At 37.1% G+C, this 12,096-nt stretch overlaps 1 protein-coding gene across 1 annotated transcript in view; it reads right to left on the bottom strand.

The window, feature by feature from the left end:
• Positions 1–12,096, bottom strand: part of COL4A2 (collagen type IV alpha 2 chain) — a 180,401-nt gene that overhangs the window by 70,043 nt on the left and 98,262 nt on the right. The window contains exons 9-16 of the mRNA XM_088133404.1: positions 11,470–11,505; positions 11,300–11,362; positions 9,167–9,202; positions 8,295–8,336; positions 7,904–7,990; positions 5,948–5,992; positions 1,785–1,847; positions 17–61 (exon numbers count right to left, since the gene is read on the bottom strand). Coding sequence (XP_087989530.1) covers positions 17–61; positions 1,785–1,847; positions 5,948–5,992; positions 7,904–7,990; positions 8,295–8,336; positions 9,167–9,202; positions 11,300–11,362; positions 11,470–11,505 — 417 coding nt within the window. The remainder of the gene's footprint in view (positions 1–16; positions 62–1,784; positions 1,848–5,947; positions 5,993–7,903; positions 7,991–8,294; positions 8,337–9,166; positions 9,203–11,299; positions 11,363–11,469; positions 11,506–12,096) is intronic.

Genomic DNA, 12,096 nt, shown 5'->3' with positions numbered 1-12,096 from the left:
GGGACTTCATACTTACCACACTCCCTTCAGCTCCTTTTAAACCATTGATTCCTGGCAAACCCTATAAAAGCACAACATTAACAAACAGAAACATGTTAATGAATATTTATTATCAATTCCTTTTAAAAATAGATTTTATTGATCTTAAACTGTATGAAGCGTAAGATTTAAAAACCCCAATTATTCATATACAGTATGAAGAATGAAATGTAATTTTCCAATACTTCTTGTCCATCATCTGAATGCCTATCTGTGGGGGTTACATCTGAACAGACTATACTCACCAAAACCAATCATTGTGGTTCATCACTATCTTGCAAAAAATACCAAAAATTCATTGGGTGCTTCGCCAGAATTTTTGTATATATATCCTATGTAAATTTATGCACACACAGGGAAATTCTGGGTGTACTGGAAATGCAATTTTATTCAACCATGAATAGTATATAGCTTCCTCAATTTCATCTACAGTGGTACCTCTAGTTACGAACTTAATCCGTTCCGTGACTCTGGTTGCAACTCAAGTTGGTCGCAACTCGAGGTAAATTTTCCCATAAGGTTCAATGTAAATATGGTTAATCTGTTCCGCCCTCCGAATTTGGTCGCACCACAAGGCAAATTTCCCCCATAAGGTTCAATGTAAATACATACGGTTAAACAGTTCTGAAACATATGCATTTTATTTTTAAACCACAAAAACATGAAAATAGTCGAGGTGGTCGACTTTGCCATCTTGTACTCCAAGGCCAGATCAGTCACACGAATACCATGATCATGCTTTTCTATAATGTCCTTCTTAAGTTTGATCGTCACTTTTTTCTTCAAAGCCTCTTGCCAAGCCTGCTCTGCATTTTCTTTGGAGCCACGCTGACAAGCACACCAAACACCTTCCAAACGCCACAAAACACACCACAAGCCTCACCGAACGTCTCCTTGCTACTGCGATCTTGCCCACAGGAAGCCGCGACTGGGTGGCAGCAGGGAAAATGGCCGTGGATCTGGTTCATAACTCAAGGCGGAGTTCGCAAGTCGAGGTAAATTTTTGGGGCCAGAGCTGGTCGTATCTCGAAAAATTCGTAAGGAGGGGCGTTCATAACTCGAGGTACCACTGTACTAGAGGTTTAGACACTCACTAGAATACATTTTGGTTAAAGCATCCTAACACTGTTCCACATGATGAAGACTACTGCATGCCTGTAACAAAGTTCTAGGCTACAAATGCATTTTATAAAGGAAATTAAGTGGCTTGAATGAGATGGCTTGGTACTAGAAAAGGAGACACAGTCAAAGCTCCCAATCAGTTTTGCTTGGGGATACTCCTTTATGATGATAAATATGGTGAACAGCCAGACCCTCAGAATATGTGCAAACCAGCAAGAAAATCCACCCAAAATATGAATGGGATATACAGGTAGTCCTCACTTAGCGACTGACTGCCTTGGACAGTGACCATTCGTAGTTACAATGGTGCTGAAAAAGTAACTTTGTGACCAATGCCTGCATTTATGACCTTCACAGCGTCTCTCTCTCAATCACGTGTTCACCATTTCTGTCAGTTAGCATGCGTTATCCTGGGTAAAATCATATGCACAACTGCGGTCACGTGATTTTTCACTTAACGACTGCTTCACTTAACAACCAAGTTGCCAGTCCCAATTGTGGTCACTAAACAAGGATTACCTGTATCAGATACACCACTGAAAATTCTGTATTTTGTTTTCATAGTATACAAGGAAACAAATACACAGAACATAATTAATGCTTAATTTTTGTTATATATTTACTCTTTGTCCTGGAAAGCCAGTTATTCCTTCTTCTCCCTTTTCTGCTCCTTGTGCATGTAAACCCTGTGAGGAAAAAATATTTGCACAATTGTAGCATAATAATATGTAATTTAGCACAATAGTAATACTTTATGGAGAGGATCACTACAGTAATACGGAGGGTATGGCCATGAACTAGTAGTAATAGCCAAACTCAGTGTGGAGGGCAGTCACAAATACTGTATCTTTAAGCATGAGTTTGCCCATTCACATCTAATGCAGGTGTTCTGCTTCTGCAAAGGCTTCATCAAGTGGCAGCACATGGACAACCTCAGAAGCTAAGAAGAATTGGCCCTAACTATTGCTCGGACAGGGAACCCCCTGGAATTCCAGAGCTGTAGGCTTGATGGGGATGTTGAAAAACATCCTGGGAGAAGTGAATGGCAAATGTTTCTGTAACACTGTCAAGGCAGCTGCACAGATGCAGTTACTAAGATTCAGGCTTGAGTGGAGGGACTCTTGCTTTATTTACACTAAAGTATAGGAAGGAAATACTGTAAGTTAAACAGAGCCCCCTCTCTGCCCTTACCCTCTGTTCTCTGCTGCTTGTATTTTTTTTCAAAATACAGCTTTGGTATAGGTAAAACCTATAGATAAAAGGCATGGACTTTCCATCAGTTTGAGAGGCACACATACCTTTGTGCTGTGCTCCACAAATGGGCAATGGCAAGACCCCAGTTTCATGGGACAACTGATTTTTATATGTTTTCATGCATTTATGACTTTTTAACTTTTCAATATATTTACTTTTCAATACATGCAAACATCAGATTGAACGAATGCACTCAAGGCTGCTATAATTTAGTATTCCCCAACCTACACACACAGAAGCTCCCTCTAAAAGCAGCAAGAAAAAGACACTGCGGTTTATTTGATCTCCAGTAAGTGGTGCTCTAACAGCCTGGGCAGAGATTCCCAGAGGCAACCATCCAATTCCAGCTGTGAATGTAGGAAAATGAACAGAAGCCAGTCAAGGAGAAGGAAGGAAAATAGCACAGGAGGGAAAGGGAGGCTTCTATGCAGAAGCATCACCTCTTTTTGGAACAAAGAGGACAAGGAAGGGTTGTTGTTTTTTTCCTATTCCAAAAGGGGAAAAAAGTGCAGCATTTTGTTGTCATCTAATAGAGGGAGCATCAGTACCATAGCCACCTCTCCTAAAGGAAAAAGACTGTTGTGCCTTCTAATTTCCTTGGGGAGAAGGTTGGAGGATAGGGGAAGGGAAGGGACGGGTGGGGAGAAAGTGGAAGAAAGAGAGATAGGAGGGGAAAAGGGGTTGGAAAGGCAAGAGAGGAAGCAAACCAAGGGAGGGGAAGATGGTGAAGAAGAGCTATGAAATAAAATAGAGTAGAGAGAAGGAGGGGGAGGATTTAGGAAAAAAACTGTGGCTGCACTTAAAGCCCAGCAGGCTGCAGGTAGCCCAGAGGGCCCCAGTTTATTTAATCCTGGCATAAAACTACGGAGAGGGAAGAGACACACAAGTTCCATTCTCTTTTCCCATACACTTTATGGTTTATATGCAGACATCTGTTCGGAATATATGTGTTTGTCCTTAACGATTAGTTTTGCCCTAAGAAATGCAAATAAGAACAATTTACATTAAGATCAACCTCTGTATCTTTAATAAAATAATTCCAGATCGCGCAAAGTAAACACTACATTTTATTTTCACTTCTCAGAAGTAACTCAAATGGCTTTTTTAACTCCTTTGATGCATTCTTTTGCGATTAGTCGAATTAAATACAATTATAACATGTAGCACAGTATACTGTCAACAATTCTCTGCCAGTCCCCCATGGGCCAGATTCTCCTATAATTTATATTCACTTGTCAGTTCCGTTCAGCAAACATTTCCTCTTTGTAAGTTCATCCCATTTTACTGCTTCTTGATTTCTGCAAGATTAATAATAAAATCTCTTGATTTTCCATATATCAGTTTCTGTTCCAAGATGGAGGGGTTTTCTTCTCCTTCTCCTTTAGATATAGATCCCACCTTTATTCCACCTAAACTCAGAGACAGCTGACATGGGGATCTCCCATCCTTTTATTTGTCAGGTAGTTTGGGCCAGTGAGTTCTATGGCTGAGGGTAGACTTGAACCTTGATCTCCCCAGTTCTTATCTAACACTTTAACTGCTACAGAAGAAACCATCAGTTAATGCTTCCCCCAACCTGCACAGAAACTAAACTTGGGATAATTAAGAGAACTGATAATTAATAGGCTAGTCATGAAGAAGTAATACATTTGGCTCAATCAGCAAAAAGGAACTGTTGAATGAAAGGAATAGTACATCCTGTCCATTAGGTTGGCAAGGGTTGCAGTGAGGGAGAGGGACAGAGGAGCCATGGTAATTAAATGCCACAATGGTGCAGAGAAGGGTGACACACTACTAATTATATCATCATTCACCATCAGTTATAATGTAATTGTTGCTACACAGTGAAAGGTACTACAATTTCCACCCTGTCATGGTTCTGAAGAGAGTGTCAGAAGCCATGGCTGCTAAGAAAACATTTTTTTAAAAAAATCACAATTAAATACATTGATGCTACAATTTCATTTCATTATTTTAAAAATCATCACAAACAGATGTAAAATAAAGCAAGTGTGCAATATGGAAATTATTGGATTGCAATAGGTTGACAATGAAATCATTTCACTGTTTCATGAAACTTTACAAACATATGATAGTAATTTCACAGAAAGGCTCTAGGATGAAAGAATCTTGAGTTACTTAAAACAACACTTTTTGGTTATAGACTGTACCATTTCTTTAATGTTTCTGCCTCCATTTATACTGAATTAATTGAAATATCTATAAAGGATATATCTTTACCCATTCAGGTCTATACTGAACATACACTAAATCCTTTGCAATATCCACTCCAGAGATAGGTATGCTGATGTCAACAGGCACTAATATGCTATATGCTACATCACTCCTGGCATCTGCCATAATCTCCCTTAAGTAAATAGGAGGGATTGTCACACAGTGGGAATGGGCTTATTCTCTATTACCCCAGAGGGCAGAGCCAGAATGAATGGGTTAAAATGATAAGGAAGGAATTTCAGGCTAGACTTCCAGGAGAACTTCCTGACTGAACAAGCTGACAGCCATTGGAACAGGTTCTCCATTTCAAACTCAGAACTCTGTCTTCAGACAGAGGCTGGATGGCCATCTGTGAAAAATACTCCAGTGGATCTTGTACTGGGCAGGCTGGATAGACCTTCCAACTCTACTGTATGATTATATTAAATATGAATTTAGCATTCTGCCCAGAAAATACCAGCCTCTACCACAATATGTATTTATAAGAATCGCCACTGAACCTCACTGAAGCATAGAGAAAAAATAATACATGGTGAATAGCTATAGTGGTGTGCCAAAAGGTAGACTGGAAAGGTAGACTGGAGTACCAGAGAGTATCATAGAGGTCTAGAACAGGTAGCAGGCAGCAACCTCACCCAATTTATTTGTTTGTAGATGAGGAGTTTGTCTAGAGCTAACATACTGGGGCTGCACAAATCTGTACGACCACTAGATGGTAATGAATATCTGTATCACTTTGTTGCCAACTAGTGGTTATCCAGATCTGTACATACAATATATTGTAGTCCTGGGGGTTTTTTGACTGACAATGACAGCCATTTCATAAATCTATAAGCTCCTCTATGAAGCCATTTTATGACACCACCCAGGACATGCTCTCAAAATTCAGATCAACTTACAGTGCAAAAAAAGTTTCTTCCCAGTATACTTTATTTGGGAAGCACTGGTTTCTGTATAGATGTCATGCATCTTTACAGCTGCTAAGAAAAATCAAGGAATGGGGATTTCCACTAGGAAATAATAAAAAAAGAGAGTCATACAGGTTATGAATTATAAGCATAGTCTAAATTCTGAAATAAAAATTTAATATGGTCTGAGTTATATGTTGAAATTTGAAAGAAAAAATAATGAATTCAAATGACCAGTTTCTATGTTATAGTCAAAATATTACATTATCATATTATCAGCCAAGCACCACTATTACTGAAATAACAATGAATCCAGATATGGCTCTTTCCTATGAAAATAGCATGGGTGTTATTCATCACAGAAATAATTGTGCTTCTTGTGGACTTACTGGAAATCCAGATTCTCCCATCATTCCTTTTCTTCCTTTTATACCCTAATAATATAAAAAGGCAGAAATATTAAATAAGTATACATATATATAATTCTCTGCTAAATTTATAGCAGCTGGAACACTTCAGTTTAAGTTATCGGTGTAAGAATTTTTGGTGATAAATCAACTTTGGTTCCCCAGTAATGATATTACATCAAAAGTAATATTTTATCAACATATCTCCTCTTCATCAGAAGGACTGAAAAAAAGAGAGTTGAGGAAATAGCAGGCTTAGCTTGAATATTTTATTTTCTCTAATGTAGAACCCAGCTCCTAAACTAACACAATACTTTATTTACAAATATAGTCTCTTGTGAGTCAAATTTTACTTCCCACACAATCTCTCTCCTTTCTATGCCTGGTGGGCTAACCCTAGATATCTAGTGACAGAAATCTGCAAGAAAAATTGCCCAGTTGGCAAAGGTATATGAACAAAGGAACTGAAAAATGGTTGAGGGGAGGGCAGGGGAGGAAGCATTAGGTTAAATTTGAAGCCCTACCAGATGAGGGATACAACCTAATGTCATTAAGTTAGACCAGGCTGAGGATAGTACATTGGGAACTAGCATTTTATAAACCCTTGCCCCCTTGAATAAGGCCCAACAGACAGTATTAGTTCTGTTGGCTCCTAGCCATTTTTCTCATTTAGGATTGGCACAAACAGTAAAGGTAGATGTATACATCATATAAAATAAATCACACATATACAGTATACTGTTTCCTAGAATGTTGAGCTATTTGTATTGAAACACAATATGTACATGAATTAATGCACGTAGTTGTGATGGATTGTTCTGAAGAACTCAAAAATCTGCATGTTAATTTCTGAGTGTTGAACTGGAGTTATAAAGGAATCACCTTAGGCTAACTCTAAACTCAGAACTTATGTGGAAAACAAAGAAAAAGCAGGAAGGTGGGTAGGAAAAAAAGCATCGCTATTAATAAAACAGCAAGTTATAAGATGAAATTTGTGAGGAAGCTGCAGTCATTCAAGTTACATTCTGTAAGATATGGAGATAATTTAGAATACACCAATACTGCAGTAAAGAAAGGAATCAGCAACATAACTGGGCCATAACAGTGTTTAGCTAATCTGATTCAAGAAGGTAAACCTTATGTTCTCATGCGGAGTTACTGTTTTCTCCCAACAGTCTTGCCCTGGAATGACATTCTGATTATTTCATCACAATAGAAGACTGATTTTATGTCTTGTAGCATAGGAGGGTTCATTGCAAAGTGCTGATTGAGGTTCTCTCAGTCAAAGGTGTGCATGGGAGGAGAAGGAGGGCCAAAAGCTCCTATATGGGCTAAAAATGTGCAAAATGTAAAAAATCCATGACTTACGTCTTAGTGCCAAATGTTGGAATGCAAGCCCATAAAGGCACAGTTTGGGTCATTATATCATCAAGTATGGTTTGTCAATTTAAGGCAACCCCAGTTTGCTCTGTACACTTATGCTCCCAATATCTGTAATGTGCCCTACAGACATCTACAACTTCTTTTACTTTTATATTTAAGTTGTCTGTGATTCCAGAAATGATTCACAGAGAAACACAGATTGGCAGCTTCTCAGATACTTGTATTTATTTCCCAGAAAGTTCCTGGGTTCCAAATGGGCTTAAGATGCTCTTGAGAATATGAACGTGGATACAGATGGAAGACAAGGCCTCCCTTTAAGTTCCTATTGGTCCCCAGAAAAAAAAAAAAAAGAAAATATTATTGCCACAGTTTGTGGGGGGAGCAGTTGAAGGTTGGCATTTTAACATAGTGGTAAAAGGTGTAGATACAGAAAAGACTGGAGGGACCCAATGTAGTAAAAGGGAGACCAGAGCCACAGTGGGGAAGCCTAGATAGAGCAATTCTATTTTGCAACCGAATGAATGCTCTGTAATTTTCAGTAATATTTCTAATTACCTTGTATTCACCTGGAATTACATCCGTTGAAGTGACTAACTCTCCTGTTGATGGAAGCCCAGGTGGACCAGGAGGTCCAATTTCACCCTTCAAGGAAAGCCACAAAGATATGCTTAATAGGTAAAATGAAATTTTCATCAACACTGGACAACAACATTCTTTGAACCCTGTGAAAATGAAGAACATTTAAAATATATATTGATTCTCAGGCATGGGAACCTGGAGGATCTGAAGAGGACAACAGATGGCTTAAAGAACATAGGGATTAAAAAAAAGACTCTGCATTTCTAATACTCTAATACTTTTGTACTCTGACGTCAAAAACAATTTACACAGATTGCACAGAGTTGTGTCCACCACAGTAAATGCAAATTGATTAAATTCATTTTACCTTTTCACCCGTTTCTCCATAAAAGCCAAGACCTCTATTGCCCTGAAATGACAGTTAATGAACACTTAACTTATGCATTCAAAGTGATTACATATTTCACCAAATGGCATTCCAGAAACTACATGTTTCTCTGTAATATCAGTACTTTAATCTTGTTTTACATCAATTAAAGTACTTGTCCTAGACACTTAGATCAATTATTACTTATATCAGATTCTTGTGGATTCTTTCCCATAATATGTTAAATCCCTTCTCAAAAAACTAGTAAGAATGAAATATTTAATGTATAGTTATCATCAACAACAACAACGCTTTCAGTTTGATTTCTTCTTATAAATTCTAAGCTCCTATACGGGCTACAAACTCTTTCCTGCTGATTATAAATTTGTTCATACCACTTTGTGCTCCTATGGATAGTCTTCCAGCCAAATGAGTAGTCTGAAGCTGTACAAAGTCAGTGAAGAAATACATACCTGCCTCAGTTCTTGTAACTATAGGGCAAACATAATTTTATGACAGGGCTCTTATTAATGTTACTCTCAAGAATGAATGGGAACAATTATCTTTATTTATTTATGCTTTTGTCTAGTTATCTGGGCCAGACCCAGAAATTCTATTTTCAGAGGAAAAGTTAATGCAATATTAAATAGATATTTTGTATGAACCAGCATTGAAACTCACAAAAATAATAATGGTCAAAACTGATTTCATATAAATGCTTATTCCACCGTGTCCCAACAATTACAATGTTTCATGTTCCTCTTTCAAACAAATGAACCTTTTTGGAAGCTTTGAATCGCCTCAGAAAACATTTACAAAAGCCCTTTGTATTGAAAATCTAAGATGAGCTCTCAAATAAGAGAAATACTTACAATGGGTCCTGGGGGTCCTGGGGGTCCTGGAAGCCCCTAAAAACAATGTTTTGGAAACCAAGTAATCTCTTAGAAGTGTTCAATTCATGTCAATACATGGAAAAACTTCAGTTACTTTACATACAGCCTATTAAGTCTACCTAGAATACATAGTTTCAAAAACAGGATTTTAAATAAAAGTTATAAGTATCATTTTTAGTACTTTATTATTTTATTCATAAAAATTGTAAGCTTATTAAACCTTATTTAAATAAACAATAGTTCTTCATTCAGGAAATGTTAAAATTTGTGAGCATCCAAGTTCCATGTACGTTACAGTATATATCAGTGATGGTGAACCTTTTGGGCTTGGCGTGTCAAAAATCTGGAAAATGCCTAACTTGCTTCTGCTGGCATGTCACACCCTCCCCTGAATAAAAGAGAAACAATTCTTTATATATTCATTTATTTAAAAAAAAAATACAGTCCAATCACATGTGGTGCTATGTTTTATATAAAGAAACACAAAATAATTACAAAAATGAAACATGAGTAAAACAAACTCAGTTTCTTTGGTAACTCAAACAGGGAGAATAGTTGTTGTCAGGTGTTGGTGAACTCTGGCATGTCACCCAAAACACTGTGGCGTGTCACCTTTGACACACGTGTCATAGCTTCGCCATCACTGGTATATATTCTCCTGGTTACTAGGGGCTGCCATCTGTGAGGCACAACATCGAAATAACCACTTGTTACAACATCAAAATAACAGAAGCCCTCCCTTCAAACTGATGCTACGCTGCATTATTCCATTATGTGGATGATAGTTCTACTGGCCCAAACCCAGTTTGGCTTGAATGGTACGAGACTACGTAGTCCCTCTTACAGTTGGGAGTGTAGGTTTAATTGAGTTTTAGTCATCCCTGGTGCATGGAGATGCTGTTATGAATATGCTACTGTTTCTGAAACTGTCAGTATTTTTTATGGTACTTTATTGTAAATGCTGATTATTTGTATTGCTTTAATTCTGCCTATAGATAAGGTACCCGGCTTACGCTGTAAGCTGCTCAGAGTTGGCAAGGATTGGGGCACCCTGGTAAAATAACACCACCATCATCAACAACACTGTTATTCTCTCCTGCTTTCAATTGTAGTGAGTTGCTCTAGAGTTCAATTATAGCAATATCAAGATCTTCACTTTTGCTAGATGCCAAACTTAAACTTGTCTACTGAATGACCATAATAGAGTGGGTTAAAAACTTTAAATATTTGGGTGTCAATTTTCAACTCACTAGCAGGCAGCACATCTCTGAATTATATAATGTACAGAGCACAGAAATTGGGTATCGTCATTCCAAGGGTGCATTATTTATCTCTGCAACTACAAAAATATTCTTAGTAAAAGCCCCCAGGTACTTTGTGTTGTATGGGATATAGTTAAGCATTTTCACCTACCTGTTAGGACAAACTTCATTAGCATTAAATGGAAAAGAGAGCAAATGCTGCATTATTATAATTTCTTTCAAGACATTCTACTACAGATGAGTTTTGATCAGACTAAACTAGCACTAGGACAGTGGGTTAAGGACCTGCATCTACCTTCCACAAGATGCAATTTTAGAAAGTCGTCTTTAGATCATCAGGCCCGTTAAACACTTAAATCAACCTACAATACCAACATTTAGAAGAGCTTTATCATTAATTAATTTTAATATGTTACCTGGAGCAGTAGTGGAAGAGCAAGTTAAGAAAATGCCATATGTAGCTAGCTTTGTCCATACATGTTGGAGGCACTATAGAGCTCACTTTCTTTTATATTGTGCTTTTAATAAGGATAGTTGAGCATGTTTTATAACGCCTCTTTCAGTCAAGTTCCTAGGCCACACAGATTTATTTTATTTTGACTAATTATTATCCAATCAGAATAGCACAATCTTTTTCAATATTGTGAAATTTTGTTCAACTGACTATAGAACAAGTCAAGAATGTATGACTTAGCTTAATTCTATTTCTTTATCATCGGTCTGCCTTATGTCTTATTGATGACTTTTGTATTTACTGTTTTACTATTTGTTTTATTGAAATTTTCTAGTTATTGACCATAATAAAGAATGTCAAACTACTGTTATAATCTCAGCATTTCATAATACTTACAGGAAGACCTGGGTCTCCTTCTAGACCAGGTTCACCCACCAGACCAGGAGCACCTTGAGGTCCCTGTAAGTAAAGATTTTTTTTTCAAAATAATAATTGCCCTTATTTATTTATTTTTTACAGATAGCTAATTTTTATTATCAAAATTTATCTATCCCAATGCTACTTACTATGAAGCCAGTCAAGCCCGGGTCACCAGGGTCTCCCTAGAGAAGAACAATTTAAAATGGAAAATGCTATTTTAGACAACTTGAACATAATTCATACTAACTCTCAGATGTCCATGGACAGTACTTTTTAGATGTCTTGATTCTTACAAAAACCTCTGTGATTATTTATAAAATCTGAAAGTTAAAAGTGAATTAAAAATCAAGTTTTATAAATACAATGAAATGTACACATGTAACTAAAATAAACTAAGTTCCTTGTGTGTACACACACACACACACACACACACACACAGACCTAATGGAAGAATCATTGTCTATGAACACTTTGGTTTGACTCAGCAACTTCAAAGAGTATACAGACATGCTTCTCTTTGAACCCCAAAATTTGCTGTGTTTAATAAATGAAAGCCACAAGGTGGCTGTTTCATTTATGATTGCTAAATAATAAATCTAAGGAAAAATATTATAGGAAATGTTCAGTATGGCCTCTCCAAGACTGTATTTGATAAAGTATAAAAGAAGCTGAAACAACTGAAAAGTAGGCTTCTGGAAAATTATAGTCTTTTCATGTATGTGGAAACATCTGAGATACTTAAGTGAAGTGAATAGGAAAACATACTTTTCTAA

Source organism: Python bivittatus, unplaced genomic scaffold, assembly GCF_059951505.1.
Source record: "Python bivittatus isolate LINGU-HERP-01145 unplaced genomic scaffold, Pbiv_v1 ctg000020_np1212, whole genome shotgun sequence".
NCBI classification, from domain to species: Eukaryota; Metazoa; Chordata; class Lepidosauria; order Squamata; family Pythonidae; genus Python; species Python bivittatus.
This window is presented reverse-complemented; position numbering and strand designations above follow the sequence as displayed.